At 49.7% G+C, this 19,481-nt stretch overlaps 1 protein-coding gene across 11 annotated transcripts in view; it reads left to right on the top strand.

Annotated features, from left to right (window-relative positions):
- Positions 1-14,863, top strand: part of SLC39A11 (solute carrier family 39 member 11) — a 465,897-nt gene extending 451,034 nt beyond the window's left edge. For all 11 annotated transcript variants that reach the window (XM_034942802.3, XM_003810519.5, XM_034942799.3 and 8 more), the window contains 3 exons: positions 11,543-11,641; positions 11,850-12,008; positions 13,147-14,863. In XM_034942802.3, coding sequence (XP_034798693.1) covers positions 11,543-11,641; positions 11,850-12,008; positions 13,147-13,225 — 337 coding nt within the window. In that variant the 3' untranslated portion in view covers positions 13,226-14,863. The remainder of the gene's footprint in view (positions 1-11,542; positions 11,642-11,849; positions 12,009-13,146) is intronic.
- The last annotated feature ends 4,618 nt before the right edge of the window (positions 14,864-19,481 follow it).

Here is a 19,481-nt window from a genome sequence, read left to right as displayed (position 1 = left end):
CTACAGTGCACAGAACCAGGCCCCCACAACAAGGAACTCACGGTGTGAAATGTCAGTAGTGGTGAGGTTGAGAAATCCTGCTGTGGATGGCACGTTCCACTCCATTAAACCCTGCAGGTCTCTGGCTCGAAACCCCCTGAGTCTGGCCTGCCCTCCCTGTTGACCAGAAGAGGCCAGAACCTCAGCTCACTAGCCAAGTGGGTGTCAGGCAGCGTCCGCCCCTATCTCCATATGGTTCGATGGGTCTGCATGAGGCCCAGAAAACCCAGTATGTGTACACAGTAGCAGTTAGGAGGCCCTGCTCTGTCACTTCCCAGCTCCGTAACCTTCAGGGCCAGTTATTTAACTCCTTGAGCATCAATTTCTCCATCTGTAAAATGGGAATAATGGTGAAAGCTGCTCATGAGGTGGTTGAGGGGACAAGGCATGTTGTTACATGTAATATGCTTACAAGCACGCCCAGCACGTAGTAATACTCAATAAATAACAGCAGTGGTTATCGTCATTTTTATTCTAGCCGGAGGACCTCGGGCTGCCTCTGATGGGTGCGGTAATGAAAGACTTGAGCTGGTTTCAACCGCAGGCGGTTGCAGTGGGGTCTCCAGTGCTGTGCACAGCTCCTGGCACATGCTCTGTGCTGCTGCTGACACGAGCTGGAAGCATTTCCCAAGCTCAAGGCCTGAGACATTGTGGTTTGAGTGGAGATGGCTAATAAATGAATTTCAAGGGAACACCCCTGAGTAACTCACTCAGCACAGGCATCTGCCTCCCAAAGATGGTATAGGGACCCCTGGGGTGGTACTTCGCACTCCGGCCTTGGAAAACACCTAAGGTATGGCTGGGGTGTTTAACACTCAGGTTTTCCCTAAAAATCCAGCAGGTTCAGCTAAGAAAGAATCACAGAGGGCCAGCCGTGGTGGCTCAAGCCTGTAATCCCAACACTTTGGGAGCCTGAGGCGGGCAGATTGCCTAAGGTCAGGAGTTTGAGACCAGCCTGGCCAACATGGTCAAACCCTGTCTCTACTAAAAATACAAAAAAATAAAATAAAATAAAAATCAGCCGGGCATGGTGGTAGGTGCCTGTAATCCCAGCTATTTGGGAGGCTGAGGCAGGAGAATTGCTTGAACCCGGGAGGCAGAGGTTGCAGTGAGCCAAGATCGCGCCACTGCACTTCAGCCTGGGCAACAGAGCAAGACTCTGTCTCCAAAAAAAAAAAAAAAAAAAAAAAGAGTCACAGAGGACACGTGTAAGAGAGATAGGCCTTGGCTCGAATGCATGTTTTATTTTTGTTTGTATGTTGGCTTGGACTTGGAGAAGGGGAGAGAAAGGAAGACCTAGCTCACCCCGCCAGATCATCTCACATCTTTGCTTTCTCTGTTCCTTCTTTCTGGATGAAATGCATTTCCCCATCTTTATCTATTAAAATTGTCCCCATCCTTCACAGTCCATCTTGGATGTTGCTTTCTCCACAAAGGTTTCCTGGATCATCTGTCTCCGCCAAAATCATCCTCGCCCCTAATGCTCTGTGCTAGATCTTACGGCCTTTAGCAAGTCCCGTGCTGTGTTGGAGTCATTTGCAGGCAGGTCTTTTGCCCTGTATCAGATTATAAGTTCCTTGAAGACGGGGACCTTCCAAATGTCTTTCTTCATATGTGGCATGAGCTCTTGCACATGGCCAGGGCTTAGCGGTTGACTCTGGAGTGACTCCTGAGAAGAGGCTCCCAGGTGGCCAAGTTGCCACTGCAGGACATGGTTCTGCCCAGGAGGTCGTATAATTGAGAAGGCTAAGGCACACCCATTGTAGAAGAAATTGGTGTGAGGCTGGGAGGTCACCAGGCTGGGGGGAATAGGAGGCTTCAGTGCCCAGCTCATCACCGCCTCGTTCAGCAGCCTCGGGCAGTTTTAACAGTGGCTGCTATTTAAAGAGCACCCACTCTGGGCTCCGAGATAAGCCTGGTACTTCACAGTGATCATTTGCCATCCACACAAGAGCCCTGTTGGTGGGGGAGTTTTATGCCCATTTTTCAGTTAAAGGAAAGGCTGAGTGTTCTGTAGCTTGCACTGGGTCCCACCGGTGCACCTGGGGTCCCACCCGTGCACCTGGGGTCCCACCCAGATGTGTTTGACTCGTATGTTTGACTGGCACTACACATCACAGGGCCTCCAAAGGCATTGAACTTGTCTGCGTCTCCTTTTTCTACCTTAACAATCTTAACAATCAAGGCATTGAGCCAGGCGACCTCCAAGGGCCCTAACTTTTAACATGGGTGATGGGTGGGGGGTAGTAGGAGGAGGATGCTGGAGAAGAGAAGTCAGCCCCTGGGGCGAAACAGGGTCAGGCCTCTAAGAAAAAGCAGAAACAACTGCCCACCGGCGATGCCTTTCTTCCTGTTGCCCACTGCTTGGGATTAGTGTTCCCTGAAGATACGAGGAGGGAGGCCCTTCTTACCTAGCACCCGGATGGGACCCTGGCCATTGGCCCTCAGCCTCTACCAGGTTGGAAGAGCAAAGGATGAGAGACCTCTGGAAAAGTACCTCAGACTGTCTGCCTCTGCCCCTGCATCCAGCCCACGGAGAGGCCAAGCCCATGAATGGGCACCTTTCCCCCGCCTACACTCCCTTGGCACCCCTTGTGGGCCCAGCCCCCCTCCATCTTCTAGGATTCATTATTTGTGCTCAGGCCCAGGGCCTTCCCCACTTCCTTACAGGTCACCTCTGGGGGTTTCCTAAGCAGCCTGAATTGCTTCTTTATGTCCCTACCCAAGAAAGCAAAGTGTCTGCTGCTGTCCCTACAGGGAGGCCATCTCTTCTGCTTCTGCCGTGCCTGCCCAGCTCCTGGATGTCACTCAGGGCTGGGCTGGAGACAGCAGCCCGCAAGGACTGACCCAGCATCAATGGGGCTGGTGAGGGTTTCAGGGAAGCTGGCTCTCTAGAGGGCAGTAGATCCAAGGGGCTAAAAGTGGTCAAAATTTGCATTAGACCATTGCAAGTATTAGGTGGGGCTTTTTACTTTTTCAAACATCTGCTTAGCTTGTAGGATTCTGTATATATCCCCTGTGGAAAATTAAAATTCTTACCCTAGCTTGCCTCTGCCACCTACCCTGTTTCTGACTACTTCTGAGGGTGACCAACTCACATCAGTTATCTGGGGACTGTGCCAGGTTTAGCACTGAAAGTCCTACATCCTGGGAAACCCCTCAGTCCCTGGTGAACCGGAATGGTTGGGCACCCTAGTTCCTGTCCCAAAAGGGACACTGTATTCAGGGAATTCTGACCTCTTAACATATTGGCCTGTACATTCTAATGAGGTAAACCATTGCTACTCACTCCTGCCCAAAGTCAGGGCAGTCAAGTGATCTTCTGTAGTCTTCCTTCTTGCCATTCTCTCTTCCATCTCTGCTCCTCCTTGATGTTTATTTTTATTTATTTATTTATTTATCTTTTGTTTGTTTGTTTGTTTGTTTTGAGGCAGAATCTCACTCTGTTGCCCAGCCTGGAGTGCGGTGGCGCTATCTCGGCCCACTGTAACCTCTGCCTCCCGGGTTCAAGCGATTCTCATGCCTCAGCTCCCCTGGTAGCTGGGATTACGGGCACCCACCACCATGCCTGGCTAATTTTTGTATTTTTAGTAAAGACGGAGTTTCACCATGTTGACCAGGCTGGTCTTGAACTCCTGACCTCATGATCTGCCCACCTCTGCCTCCCAAAGTGTTGGGATTACAGGCGTGAGCCACCGTGCCTGGCCTATTTATTTATTTTTTTGAGGAATGATTTTGAAATATGCCTGATAATTGTGTTCCTTGCTGTTCTTCTTTTTTCTCTTTTTTATTTATTTTTATTTATTATATACAGACAGGGTCTTGCTATGTTGCCCAGGCTGGTCAAACTCCTGGCCTCAAGCAGTCCTCCTGCCTCAGCCTCCCAAAGTGCCGGGATTACAGGTGTGAGCCACCATGCCCGGCCTTCGATGTTTAAAAAAAATAATAAAAATAAACATATAATAGGAAATGAACTTTAAAAATAAACCCTGATTCCCCCAATGCTGGATGGGACCCCCCTTCCTCGCGGTTCTCTGGTTTTGTCCCTTCCTAGCAAATTCTGATTCCTAAGGAAAAGGAAAAGAGAAGTCTGGATGCCCTGAGGCAAACTCTGCCTCCATGAGGCAGCCCCCGCAGACAGACCTCCCCGGGAGAGGCCTGTCAGGGCTGCTCTTGTCCTTGCTGGTGCAGCCCAACCCCAGGAGTCATCCGCCCTCCTCCTCCCCAATGACTCCCTGCCCTGTCGACCCTCCCTTCCCGCCTCCCCCGTCTCCTTCCCTTTCCACGCTCCCTCTCTCCTCTCCTGTCCCACTCTACACACGGATGCCCCTCTCCTGGCCCTTCTCGAGAGATCTCTGCCTTGTTGCTCTCAGTCAGGCTCCAGTGACAGGTTGCCATGGGACTTGGCTTGTCACGGAAGGGACAAGGGACCTTGTCAGGGGACAGCCTGCGGTTTCTTTTCTAAAAGAGCCCTTCATCTCCACTTCCCTCTCCTTCCCATTAATGTGTCGTGGTCCAGACTAGTAATAGTGTCTTTGTGCTACTGCTGGGGAGGAACAGAACCCAGAAGACAGCAGCTTCACTGTCTTCAGAAGGGCATGGGTTTGTATTTTCCCCATGGCTTTTGAATGCTGTTTTGAATTTTCATGGCCCATCCTGGAAAGGAAACCTCTCATCTGACCTTTCCCTTCCCAGAGCGTAAAGGAGGGAGGGAATGGCCCACCAACCCCACCTGCCCAGGATCGTCAGCTCAGTGTGTTTAGTTAGACTGAAGGCCTTGCAGGAATGCACAGCAGGGCTGCAGGAGGGGAGCTGGTGAGCCTGGGGCATCCTCCACGCCACCAGCCCCCCCGGGAGGCTGCCCTGGTTTTTCTTCACAGTTTCCCATCCTCCAGCCAGTCTAGGCCCCACAGCTCCTAAGTCAGCTCAGGGCTCACCCCCTACCACTTAGAGACCATCCCTGCCATGGGGTCCTCAATATTCTCCGTCACTTCTGTTATGCATCCATATCCCCGAATACCACCTGCTTTGCTGCTCCTGCCCTCAGTTGCTCCGGATCTCCTCCAGAGCTCCCCAGATCAGATCTTGTATATAGTAAGCACCCCGGTTGCAGGCTCCTGATGCATTCAGTAGTGGCCACAGGTGTCCTCGGCTCCCAGACTGTGTTGGGAATTCGAATAGCAGGGAAGGGGCTCCTGGGAGGGAGGCGGGCTTGGCCTCCATCCTCATCCTCACCTCCTCTGACACCTGCTTAGGCCAGTGGCTCTCAACGCCCTTGCACACTCTTAAAATCTGCACACAGGGGGCCCAATGCCACGGCAATAAACCGAGATCTCCAGGGCAGGGCCGAGGCATCAACATTTGCCGGTGCTCCCTGTGACTGGCATGTGTCGTCAGGTCTGAGAGCTGTGGATTCAAATCCCACTCTGGAGCTGATGCAGGTGATTGAAGAAGAGGAGAGGGCTGGAAGGGACTGTGTCCTCCACTGGGCCACCCCCACCAGTGGGCCTCTGACCAATGCCCAACAAGCAGCGGGGCGAGGGAACTTGGATGGGCCTGTGTGTGTGCACGTGTGTGTGGAGGAGAGCCCAATTAGGCAGTGTTGTGCATGACAGGTAGGAAAGGCAGAGAAACTGTGGTGCCAGCCCCTGCTGGGGAGCAAAGGAGCCCAGGAGTGTCAGGAGGGACTCTGACCGCCCAGCAATGCAATGCCCTGCTGAGAAAGGCCTGGCAGGATCCAGAGGGCATGGCAGCTGTTTGGGCTGGCAGCCCCGTGCCAGGGCTGGGGCAAGGCAGAGGTAACGAGGCTTGCCAGGGATGGAAGAATGGGGTTTCTGTGCTGCTTATCAGGATGGTGGCTCCCAGACAGGATGTGGAGGAGGCTCCCACAGCCCGCTGGGCAATGGCTGTACTCAGCGCTATGTCACGGCGAGGACTTTGGACGGGGAGCCCCACCTCTGATTTGTCAGTGACATTGGGCTGGTCACTCTGCGGCTACATTCGTGTGCCTGCCTGTGAATATGAGGTGCAGGCAATGGCAGCGGACTGAGAGCCAGCCACCAAGTGCCTGGCAAAGCCCAAGATATCAGAAGCCTTGGCCTTCCTCATTGGAAAGAAACCTTGCACTTCGGACTTTGCAAAAGGTCAAGGAAGCTGGTTGTATTCACTCAACCATTTTGAGGGCTATAAGGAGATGCTGAACAAAGTCGCAGGGAAGGGGCCCCCCTGAGGGTCTATCTGGGAAGGCGGGGCAGGGGCTTATGATATATTGGCAAGAATTTGTCCTTAAGAATTTGTCCTCAACATAAATATATTCACATGTCTCCAACTCCTGGAATAGGAGCTCAGGGTCAGCTTGCACATGAAATTGGTAGCAGAAGCTGCGAGAACAGGCCGCATTTCTGCCCAGGGCTGGTTAGAACACGCTTGTCAGCATCCTATAACTGAAGCAACGCTCAACAGTGTCTTCCAAAGCTAGCTTTCGAGTCCTAGGCCTGGGGCCCCAGAGGGAAGAAGTGAGGCCATTAACTCCAATCCTATACCCAATGCCAGAAGCGGCACCCATCACCCTCCCTGGCAGAGCAGCAGAAGAGGGGAGCCTAGGACCTTTCAAGGTGAGGAAGAGAGCTCCTGACCCTTTCGTCCTGCCCCTATAGACTGGCTAGGAAGACATGTTAGGGACCCAGAAAATAAGGAAAAGCAAGATGGCTAAGCAGGGCCACCCGCTCACTCCCCATGCCCCACCCTTCTGCACACACACGCACATTTTAAACACAAGGGACCCGAATGACACCTTTTTCCTAAACATCTGTAGCTAGATTTCCTTTTTCATCCTGTCTCATTTCTCCAAATCCTTCTCTGCTTTTGAACTAGGACAGATCAAGACTATGTGGAGGATATGTAAGCTACAGTTGACTTCCTGCCCAGGGCCTCACCTCCTAGAAGCACTTCTCAGGGAAGTGTAAAACTGTCCCCAGCTGCCCAGGACAAAATCTTCAGAGGTGACCCCCAGGGCTCAATTATCCAATGGAGCTTTCCATACTTTAAAGTGCAGCAGGCCGGGTGAGGTGACTCACACCTGTAATCCCGCACTTTGGGAGGCCGAGTCGAGCAGATTACCTGAGGTCAGGAGTTCGAGACCACCCTGGCCAACATGGTGAAGCCCCATCTCTACTAAAAATACAAAAATTAGCTGGGCGTGGTGGTGGGCACTTGTAATCCCAGCTACTGGGGAGGCTGAGGCAGGAGAATCGCTTGAACCCAGGAGGCGGAGGTTGCAGTGAGCTGAGATCACGCCACTGCACCACTTCAGCCTGGGTGACAGAGCGAGACTCCTTCTCAAAAAAAAAAAAGAAAAGAAAAACCAAAACAATAAAAAAGTGTGCAGTGGCTCATACCTGTAATCCCAGCACTTTTCAAGGCTGAAGCGGGTGGATCATCTGAGGTCAGGAGTTTGAGACCAGCCTGGCTAATATTCTGAAACCCTGTCTCTGCTAAAAATACAAAAAAAAAAAAATAGGGGGGTGTGGTGGCGCATGCCTGTAATCCCAGCTACTCGGGAGGCTGAAGCAGGAGAATCGCTTGAACCCCAGAGGTGAAGGCTGCAGTGAGCTGAGATCGTGCCAGTGCACTCTAGCCTGGATGACAGAGCGAGACTCCATCTCAAAAAAAAAAAGAAAAAAAAGCGTGCAACAGAAGAGTCAAGCCCACCAGGCTCATCAGAATGCCCCCTACTCCCTTCCAGCAGCTCTCCCCTCCTCTGTGCCCAGGGAAGCGTCCAGCCTCCAGACATTTACTGGGGCTCAGGGGGGTCTGGAGGTGATAGAAGGAATTCTTCTATATGTGCCAGCCTAGGAGAAGCAAGAATCCACATCTCCTGGGAGTTTCTGTACAACCCAAACAGACCAAGCAGTATATAGGAACACAGTATCTGAAATGCCTTCAGGTTGCACAGTGGTTCTCACCAAAATCTTACAAGTGATGTAAAAATCTCACAGAAGCGTCAACAAGAGCAAATGAGTGAGTGCCGATGGGAACTCAAGCATAGATGAGCCATAAGCAAAACAGCCAAGCCAGGTCTCTTTGAAACAGAGCTTTGCAGAGGAGTGAGTTTTGGCTTCAGGGTGGAAAATCTTAGTCTCTCTTGGAAAGAGGACGCATGAGTTCTTGGAAAAGCTTTAAGTCCCTGTCTCTGTTATTTCACGCTGCAACCTCAGTGATAACACTCACCCTCACCCCAGGACAGGCATTGATTAGGTGCTTACTGCATACTAGCTCCCGTGTGCTAAGGGCTTGAGAGGGACCATCCCAGGTAATCATATCAGCAACGCTGTGAAGTGAGAGTGGGTATTGTTCTTCAAATTCTGCAGTTGGAGAAATGGAAAGTAGCACAGCTAACAAAGCACAGACCCGGGATTTGGACAGAAGGCAGACTGCAAAGCCCAAACTTCAACTACCACATGCATGGCCATGAGAACATAAGAAGAGATAGGGTCTGCAATGCCCAGGGCCTATGGTTTCATCTTGCCAGATCTTTCTGCAGCCACTGAGCTATCAGGGCAGGGGTCAGCAAACTGCAGCCCATGGGCCAAATCTGGCCCCCTACTCGTTTGTGTAGATAAAGTTTTATTGGAACACAGCCACACTCAATGGTTTATATATTGTCCATAGCCACTTTTGCACCTGCAATGTCAGAGTTCAGTGGTTGCAACAGAGACTCAGTGGACTGCAAAACCTCAAATATTTACTATCTGGCCCATGACAGAAAAAGTTTGCTGCCCCCTAGATCAAGGGATGAAGTTGGAGCATGTCTGAGCCCCTCTCTAAGGAGTCAAAGGAGAGCACAAACTTGGGTGATATAGACAGGGATTTGGGTAGACTCATGGGAAATGCTGAGTGATGCAGCTTTTGTGGACATGTCCTGGGCTGGTGTGGTGGGGTGTCTTCTTGTCTGTCCACTCCACTTCATGAACAGTTCTGCCTGCAGGTTGGAGAGACAGGCTCAATGCTTCTGTCAGTCCCAAGAGACCATAATATTTCCTTTATTAAGGAACTGATCATTTTTCAGATGCTATCACTTTTCAGATGCCCCCTGGGGAAGCTGCTTTGTCCCTCTTCACAGTTTCCCACCCCCAGCCAGTCTAGGCCCCACAGCTCCTAAGTCAGCTCAGGGCTTCTTCCCCCCACCCCACCCTAGGGGGACCATCCCTGCCACGGGGTGCTCACTATTCTCCATCACTTCTGTTACATATCCATGTCCCCTAATGCCACCTGTTTTGTTACTCCTGTCCTGTGTTGCTCCGGATCTCCTCCAGAGCACTCCAAATCAGATCTTGTATACAGTAAGCACCCTGGGCTGCAGGCTCCTGATGCATTCAGTAGTGGCCACAGGTGTCCTCGGCTCCCAGCCTGTGTTGGGAATTGGGATAGCAGGGAAGGGGCTCCTGGGAGGGAGGTGGGCTTGACTGCTTTCCTCATCCTCACCTCCTGTGATGCCTGCTTAGGCCAGTGGCTCTCAACGCTGTTGCACACGGGCAGATTTTAAGCTGATGGGTAGATGCTGAGGGGCTCATTGTAATCTTGTCAAAAAGGGATGGGCACTAATTCTATGAACCACATGTGAGCTAAGTGGTGACAGGTGTGAGATTCTGTTAGGGCTTGACTTTTCCTAAGAGTCTACTTGACTGGCAGACTCGAGGTGGGGGCTACTTCTTCCTGAGGTATCTGGAACTACGAACCTCAATGAAACATGTGCAGGAGTTGGGGGATAAAGGTAAAAAAACGGGGTAAAGGCCAAACCCTGAAACAAAATGGAGGTCAGATGCTAAACTGGGGATTCGCCTTGGTGTTCTTTGTTAGAGGCTGGAACTTGGCCTCAGCCGGATCAGGCCTGACAGGACCTTCAGGGCCACGAGTGTGTCCCAGTCCCGGGAGTCTGGGGCAGGTCATAGGCAGGGGTCCCAGCTACCAGTCTACAACACTCCCTTGCAGCAATGGGTAGATTCCTATTGGCAGCAAGATGGATGGACGTGAGCCAGTTGACCTGAAAGTCGGTGATGGTGGAGTTTCTCTTCTCTATCTAATCTACCCACAATTCCCTCAGGCCACACACCAGCATTGCTTGCCGAGTGGCACCCTCTTCTCACGCCCTTTAGATCATTGTTGATCAGATGGCCCTTCATGGAGGGGCTGCTTCTTGGAACTGTCTGGCCAAGGTAGAGTCTCACGTGCAAAAGGGCCTTCCTAAGGCACTCGGACTGGCCCCATTTCCCTCCTCTGCTTCCCTCACGCCTCTGTTTCCTGTGCAAGTTGACTTTTGGCTGATTTGCTGTAGTTTGCAGCATCCGCAATGAGGGTTCTTCATGTACATGCCTGTGTTGTCTCCATGGCTAAATACTAAGCCCCCTGAGGCCAGGCATGTGGTCACAGATTGCATTTGTACGCATCCCATTTTGCTTCTCCCTCCTCTCACACTCCAATGCCTGGTTTGTGCAGAAAGCAGGTTCTCAAAGACAGGCATCTATCGGCACAGCCTGTCACTGTCCTGCAGAGGCAGGAGGTGAGAGGATCACTGTGAGCACCACTGGGGCCCAAAGAAATGCAGCAATGGTGCCAGACCTGCAGAGCCTATGGAGAAGCTGAGCCCAGAGCCAGATCTGTGGCATCATCAGCGTCTGCAGCTGCACTTCCTTGTCCCATTTCTGAAGTGGCCTCTGAATAAAATGTGATATACTCCTTTCTGTGCTGTAACGGAATAGAAACCAAAATGCATTGAGCACCTCTCTATGCTAGGATGTGATAGGCATTACTGGGTCACTGGGTCACTCAGCAATCCTTTATGGTAGATATTGTTGTCCCTAAATTGTATATAAGAAACAGAGGTGTAGGCTGGGTGCCGTGGCTCACGCCCATAATCCCAGCACTTTGGGAGGCCAAGGCAGGCAGATCACTTGAGGTCAGGAGTTCGAGACCAGCCTTGCCAACATGGTAAAACCCCATCTCTACTAAAAATACAAAAATTAGCTGGAAATCACTTGAACCCGGGAGGTGGAGGTTGCAGTGAGCCGAGATCATGCCACTGCACTCCAGCCTGGAGTCTCCAGAGCGAGACTCCATCTCAAAAAAAAAAAAAGAAAGAAAGAAAAAGAAACAGAGGCATAGAAAGTAAAATGAAAAGTGCAAAGTTATACAACCACGTGGCAGAACTCAGGGCACCCTGAGAGCCAGCCAGTGTGTTCTGTGCTGTAGCAAAGCATTGTAAGGACAGAGCCTGCCCAGGACCCAGGACAGCATGACGGGTAGAGGGCTCACGTCACTCCCTCCTGCAGCCCCTGCTCTTTACCTAGACACACGTCCTGACCTTTCTCCTTCCTCTCCTACTGCAGGTCACAGGTCTCCTCCTGGCTTCCTAGCACCCAAGGAGGTCTGGGCCTCGGCCAGGGACTCCCATTGTGTGGGCACCTATTCCAGACAGCAGCCTTCATGTGCTTTCTTGGTTTTTCAGGAATTTGGCCATTGGAATCGGGATCCAGAATTTCCCCGAGGGCCTGGCTGTCAGCCTTCCCTTGCGAGGGGCAGGCTTCTCCACCTGGAGAGCTTTCTGGTGAGTGCTGCCCAAGGGCAAGACCATGTCACAGCATCCTCCATGTGGGCTTCTTTCAACAAAACAATGATGTGCTTTTGCACTGCCATGCTCAGATATGACGTAGAATGGCATGCATCCATGTGCTAGGGTTGAGCCAACAGTCTGGGCACGTGGAGTGTCTGCTTGCCTCCCCCTGTGGTGGTAAATGTCTCTGTTCTCTCCTTAGGTACGGGCAGCTGAGCGGCATGGTGGAGCCCCTGGCCGGGGTCTTTGGTGCCTTTGCCGTGGTGCTGGCTGAGCCCATCCTGCCCTACGCTCTGGCCTTTGCTGCCGGTGCCATGGTCTACGTGGTCATGGACGACATCATCCCCGAAGCCCAGATCAGGTTGGAGAACCTTCCCTCCCTGTCTATCCCTGTCCCAGTCCCAGCTGGGACCCCAGCCTTGGGATATGCTCTTTCTTCATTTGCCTTTCCTTTCCTTATTCCCTCCCCTTTCTGCCCTTCCCAAGATCATCCCCACTGCCTCCTCAACTGTGCTCTCTGAAACTAAAAGAAAAGAAGCAAAGGGCATGTGGGTCAAGAAATGAGGTGACACCAGGCAGTGGCATACACACCTGCCCCCCGTCCCTTGATGCAGTAGACTGTCATTTTTGTATATTCTCTCTCATCCTGTCTCTCGATTCTCGGGCTGGAATGAAGGGAGAGGTGAGCTCTAAAATGTCAATGAAGGTGATACATGCATGTCTTCATTGGCTAGCTATAGGCCAGGTGTCAGAAGGTGGGAGTAAGGGTTTGCTTTGTTCCATTTTGTTGTTGTTTTCTTTTGTTTTGTTTTTCTTTTTTTTTTTTTTTTAATGGCAGAGTCTTGCTCTGTCACCCAGGCTGGAGTGCAGTGGTGTGATCTCGGCTTATTGCAACCTCCGCCTCCCAGGTTCAAGTGATTCTCATGCCTCAGCCTCCCAAGTAGCTGGGACTACAGGCAACCACCACTACGCCCACCTAATTTTTGTATTTATAGTAGAGATGGGGTTTCGCCATGTTAGCCAGGCTGGTCTCAAACTCCTGACCTCAGGTGATCTGCCTGCCTCGGCCTCTCAAAGTGCTGGGATTACAGGCTTGAGCCACCGCTCCCAGCCTATTTTGGTTTTTATAGAAGAATAATTCTGAGGCTAGTTTAAAAGGCCAGATTAAATAATATCTTTAAGAAATAATCACCCCTCTTCATTACTCACACATGGACCACAGAACGATCATAGGTGACCTTGGGCAAGTAACTTCTCTTTGCCTCAGTTTCCCCACCAGTAAAATGAGGATAATTATGATACTGACCTCATGAGGTTGTTGTTTGGGGTTCCATGAGTTCATTAGTTTGCCTGGCACATAGTAAGCCCCAGTAAATGTTACCATTATTAATGGTAGTGTGCTTTCTCTTGGAATTGGACATTGCAGAGGATGCCTTCAGCCTAGCCGTGGCCTCAGGGAGCATTAAGGTCTTACTTTTCTCCCTGTCCTTCTCTTCCAGTGGTAATGGGAAACTGGCATCCTGGGCCTCCATCCTGGGATTTGTAGTGATGATGTCACTGGACGTCGGCCTGGGCTAGGGCTGAGACGCTTTGGACCCCAGGAAAGGCCATACGAAGAAACAGCAGTGGTTGGCTTCTATGGGACAACAAGCTTCTTTCTTCACATTAAAACTTTTTTCCTCCCTCTCTTCTTCATCTCATTATCCTGATTGACTCTAATTATAATAGAACCATTTTTACTTTGCTTTGAGGGAGATTTTTGATTTAATGGGGAATTTTAAGGTGTCATGGAAATACAGATTCTTTGTTTTGGCCACTGAATGGACTCTCTCTTCGGTGGGATTATCAAGGAACTTCAGATCAGGGAAATCTCCACTTCGGGACCTTCTATCTGCCTCCCAACTCCTCAAGGTCACCTATAGAAGTGAGCTACCAAAAGACGTCTCCTAAGCATTTTGGTGGCCTAGTGACTCAGGGCAGAGTGGCCAGCACACCTCTCATCCGCCCCTCCTGCTCCATCACTGCTGAGCCTCTCCCCATCTAGAATGTTGGAACTGGAGCATCATAAAGATAGCAAGCTACCTTCCAAGGCCGAGCCAGCCCAGAGAGGAGCATGCCTTCCTTTACCTCCCCCTAAGGAGATACTACATGGGAGGGGGACACAGAAAAAGGGAAGGAAATTGGCTAGTCTGGCTTTTTTTTTTTTTTTTTTTTTAAAGGCAAAGATTGACATTATTGAAGGAAAGGGGATGAGGACAACTGTGAACTCACAGTGAGCCCTGTGGAAAGAAGAGACAGACAGAGTGTGGGTTTGTTCGGAGGCCTCTGCTGTCAATGGATTCCAGGAGCAAGGCCATTTTTCACGCTTTCCAAATTTCTTAGGCATTTATTTTGATAAGTTTATAGCCATCATGTTTCTAAGAGACTTGGAGACACCAGCAAACTGCTAGAACTCAAACTCTTCAATTACTCAAAGAAGGAGCCATTTCAATTAACTCAAGTGAATGAAAGACTTTTGGAATCTGCAGTGGGTCCTTCCCTGTTGACCATTTGGTAACTTGTAATCTGACCAAAAACTCTTGAGCTGCAACAGGCCTTGCCAGAGGGCTCAGGATGGGAAAGGAAGAAGGGGATAGGAAAAGAAGAGGTAATTTTACATTTCCCCTTTAAAGTAAATTTTAGCCAACTCATCATTCTGAAATGTCCCTATAAAGAATGAGTCGAACTAGACCAGAAGCCAGCCTACTCCTTCTTACATAGCTTCTCCAACAGGGGTAGAAATGACCTGTCCACTTCAAATACAGATAAGGCCTGCCATCCTCATTGGTTAAAGGCACACCTGAGACTTTCAGTGGGCTCTGCTGAGAAGGAAGGCAGCCCAGGAGTCAGGTATGCAGGCATTGCATTGTCAGTGTCTGCTCTCAGAGTTTACACATTCAATTGCTTCCAAGGGTGAATCTCCTGCTCTGTGAATGCTATCAGACCCCAAAGGCCAACCTTGGGCTGGATCTATGTACGTTCTTCTGAAGCACTGATGATCAAAATTGAAGACACATTCAGAGGTTTGATTGGTTGAGATTAACTGGTGTGGTGGTTGGTGTATGTATGTTTTATTTTTATGTCTTTGTATGTAGTTCTATATAATGCAAATTGTGCTTTCTGATGGACAAGACCTCATAACTGTGATTAATATCAATAAAAAGGGGATGTTGTGGATGACCTGTGTTACGTTCAGTACTTCTCAAAGCTGCTTCTTTGCAAGGATGATCATAAAAGAGCTAACTAAAGTGGGAACTAACACCTCCCTGATCCAACACTAGGAGAGGCAAAGGAAAGAGCTCAGGTGGGAAGGGCTAGTCAGATTCTTGGTTGCAACAACAGCATCCAACAGCAGCTTACTTAAACAGAAAAGGAAATGAGTGGAAGCCTATTAGGGAACTCACAGGCTCTTTCAGAGAATCGGGCTTGAAAATGGGTTGGATCCAAGAAAGCCAGAGGTCTGGGGCCATGACCCAATCACACCTGGAGAACAGCTTGGTTTAGATGCCATGGTCCCCAGAGCTGGTCCCTAGATCCTGGACACCACGAATGAAACTGCTGTACCTTGATGCCACCACCACTGCCGCCACAAGAACAAACTCTACACTGAGCTGGATTCTTTGTGTCCTGGCTCCACATTCGAAGTTCTAGATCAGAACATCCAGCTGCCAGAGCTTAGATCCTGTGCCCATGAACTAGCTGATCTTGCCCCTTCCCAAGACTCGCAAAATAGTGGATTTTCCAAATTTGGGAATGAGTTCATATGGTGCAGAGCCAAAATAGAAAAGAAAAAGGGGGTCTATTAAGTTCATTACAGCCTTACTCTTTTGCTGTTCAATATCAACATATACTCTGATTCCTCTAGTTTTACTTAAAGAAAAAACTCTTGCTTAAAATATGTAGCTATTCCTCATACAATCAAAACTTCTTTCATTCCCTTTCCAACGGGGTTACCCCAATGTCTTTCAACTCCTGTACTCAAGGTCTGTGAGTAATGGATACCCCACCTCCGTGGGATAACAAGCCCATCTCATTATTCTGTATCTTTGAGCTGAAGTGTAAAGTTAACCATAACCGTGCACCCCATATACAATAAAACGAGTAACGGGAGAGGAAAGAGAGGCAATGAGTTAAAATAGGATACACACAACACAGGAAGTACAAGTAGAAGCTACAGCACCCATTTCCTGCCCTAGAGAAGAGACCCTGGATGCTGTTTAGGTTTCCCGCTTCCAGTTTCCATTCCAAGTCCATGCTGTCTTCAGCCAGTACCTTAGATGACTGGGGTGTGACCTACTAGCTGTGACCCTATTCCTCTTTCCTAAGGGCACAGAGACCAAGGAGGCCCTGCCCATATGCATGATGGTAACAGTCTTCCCTTAATTCCCACCCCTGGAGGAGGAGGAGGAGGCAGCTCCTGAGAGAACCACTTGAGTTTCATTCATAGCCTCCACCCTGGCCTGTCTCCCGTGGTATAGCAGCATTTTCCCAGGACTAGTCACTGCAGCCAGCCTTGTCAACCCACTTTTTTGACCTAATGGCATGTGAAATTCCAGGTGGCCAGCCCACATGTCCAGACTATTGCTATATCACTCTTTTTCTGTTCAACATCTATATTCACTCTAATTCCCCAAATTTCACCTTTTAAAAAAATGTCTGCTTTAATGGAACCATCACCCATACAAACACTTTATATCCCCTTTCCAAAGGGAGCCACCCCAACGGTCAGCTGCCTCAATGGTGCAACCTTCCTTTCCTGGGAATAAAATCGCTAATTGGTGGAAAAAAAGTTGAAGAGAGTGAGAGTCATTAAGTAAGATGGAACTTGCACCGTGCCTACTTCCCCTTCCTCCAGACCTGTTTAGTCTGGCTGTGGGAGAAACAGCACCACGTGATGTTCCCTAGTTCAGAACAAACAAGCATCTTAAAGGACGATATTTCAATCTCCTTAGGTATGATCGTCTCTCAGTCCTGAAATGAAATCTTCAATAAATCATGTCACAGCTGAATACAGATGACTGCTTCTGGGTGACAGGATCCATTGACAAGGGTATCACCCACTGCTTTCCCTCTTTCACTGTAAAGTGAATTCCGTTGTCAGAAGCAATTTTGTAGAGCATGCCATGATGATCTACAGGCAGAGAGGTCAATTCCAAAGTCAGACATGAGCCTGTTTCAGTGAGAAGAAATCACTGCCCTTTCCATAATGGAAGAGGTCCAAAGTCATCAGTCTGCAACTAAGTAGTCCATGGTGTCCCTGGAGTCTGGTCAGTTGCGGCATTCGAGGGTGGTCACTGATAACCCTGTGCACCCAAGGGCCAGGTCTGCATTGATAATGGAAAGCCTAAGTGATTGAATCCATCACAGTTCATGTGTTGCCAGCAAAGACTCTTCTGCTCATGAATCAGTTGAAGCAATGATGTGCCTGGAGAAAGAAATCATCACACATAAGCAGATGGCCTGGTTCAATTAATTATTATTAGCTTTTGCTATAGTGGGTATTTTGGATGATGTTTTACTCAAGAAACAAACATTTTCAAATTTGGCCCATTCTGAGAAGTGAAGCCATGTATGTCTTCCCACACCTCTCCTCTGTCATTAAACCTCCAGTCATTCTTCTTTCAAGTTTGTGACCTGTTGAACAGAACCCCCGATCTACACTGCTCAGAAGTTGGTGTAGCTTCTTGCATCAAATTTTCTTTGCTTCCAAGCAAAGTGGACACAGAGTTATGTGCTTCAAATTCTCCTCCCCAGGAGGTTCCCTCTCTCACCTGCTATCCTCACTGAACTATAACATCACAGTCACCTATTTAGAAGGTAGGGCCGGGTGCAGTGGCTCACGCCTATGATCCCAGCACTTAGGGAGGCCGAAGTGGGTGGATCATGAGGCCAGAAGATAAAGACCATCCTGGCTAACACAGTGAAACCCCGTCTCAACTAAAAATACAAAAAATGAGCTGGGCGTGGTGGCACCCACCTGCATTCCCAGCTACTCGGGAGGCTGAGGCAGGAGAACTGCTGGAACCCGGGAGGCAGGGGTTGCAGGGAGCTGAGATCGCACCACTGAACTCCAGCCTGGGCGACAGAATGAGACTTCGTCTCAAAAAAAAAAAAAAAAAAAAAAAAAAGGTAGGCAAGCATATGGTGTGAAGCTATCTGTAAATGAGGATCAGTGGTTTTTCCTCTCTTAGTCACTAGCTCTTGGGAAACCCCTTTGAGACCGGTGTTAGATTGATGAAAGGGTCAGGGGTAGGCACACAGGGAATGATCTACCTATGCATATAATGCACTTGTGCCTTCAGTACCTGGTTAGGAGCTAGTCCCACATAAACCATTTCCAGTTGGTAATGGGATTTTATGAGTGTGTCAGATGGCCCAGTACATGATGGACAGCTTGGGTTGCAAATGACATGTAATACATTAGGGATAATCACTTGGCGTCCAGTGGTCAGTCCAGCTCAGAAGTCACTCCCAGCTTCTCCTGCTAGCACAGTCAATCCAGAATCTCTGCAATGTATATCAACAACATCAGACCAGTGTAAAATGATATCTGTCCACCCATTTATTAAGCACCCTTAGGAAAATCCCAAAATCATGTTGGTTTCTAATCTTGATCCTCGCTGGTTTGAGCTTGCCATTGTCCTTCTTTCTGAAGTGCTGGGATCTAACTGTCCATTCTGGAGACAGTCGAGGGTAATGCATGAGAACTGGCTTGCTCTTGCAGTGAGACTGCAAAGGATGCAAAGAAATGGTAGTGTCGTTACGAAGTGCGTCAGAAGACTGGAGAAGAGGGTTTCCGCTGACGAAGGAGGCTGTTTGAGGACTGGGTGATTCAGAGAACTTCAGGTTTTCCAAATCCTCTCATTTGTCTCCATTTGGATTCTCTGGGTCTTATCCCTTCCTGATCAATGCTCTAAATTTCTTCAGCAAGGCCATGATTTTACCAGTGTAGAAATTTGGCCAGTCCTGTGGATCAAATTTTACCTTTGGTTTTCCCTTTTTGTTGTTGTTTTTTCTTTTTGAGACAGAGGCTCGCTCTGTCACCCAGGCTGGAGTGCAGTGGCACGATCTCAGCTCACTGCAACCTCCGCCTCCCGGGTCAAGCAATTCTCGTGCCTCAGCCTCCTGAGTAGCTGGGACTACAGGCATGCGCCACCATGCCCAGCTAATTTTTGTATTTTTGTAGAGACGGGCTTTCACCATGTTGGCCAGGCTGGTCTCAAACTCCTGACCTCAGGTGATCTGCCTGCCTCTGTCTACCAAAGTGCCAGAATTACAGGCGCGAGCCACGGCGCCCGGCCGTTCTATTTTCTCAGTTGTATGGACTCAAGAGGGAAGAGGGTATTTCAGAACTGTCATAGGAAGCCCTTGGTTTGGTTTAAGTCTCTTCCTTCAGCTGGTAACTTCGGGACTTGAGCTTGCCAGTGTCTTTTTTTAAGCTGTGTGGCATGGCTTAACAGGACCGCCTGGCGGGCGCATCTGTAATCCCAGCACGTTGGGAGGCCGAGGCGGGCGGATCACGATGTCAGCGGATCAAGACCATCCTGGCCAACATGGTGAAACCCCGTCTGTACTAAAAATACAAAAATTAGCTGGCGTGGTGGCGTGCATCTGTAATCCCAGCTACTCGGGAGGCTGAGGCAGGAGAATCACTTTAACCCGGGAGGTGGAGGTTGCAGTGAGCCGAGATCACGCCACTGTACTCCAGCCTGGCGACAGAATGAGACTCTGTCACAAAAAAAACAGGACTGCCTATTGGGCCTCATATGCTTGACTGTTTGATGGCAGAAACAAC

This window comes from Pan paniscus, chromosome 19, assembly GCF_029289425.2.
Source record: "Pan paniscus chromosome 19, NHGRI_mPanPan1-v2.0_pri, whole genome shotgun sequence".
Lineage (NCBI taxonomy): Eukaryota > Metazoa > Chordata > Mammalia > Primates > Hominidae > Pan > Pan paniscus.
Note: the sequence above shows the minus strand (reverse complement) of the source record. Positions and strands in the feature narration are given on the sequence as shown.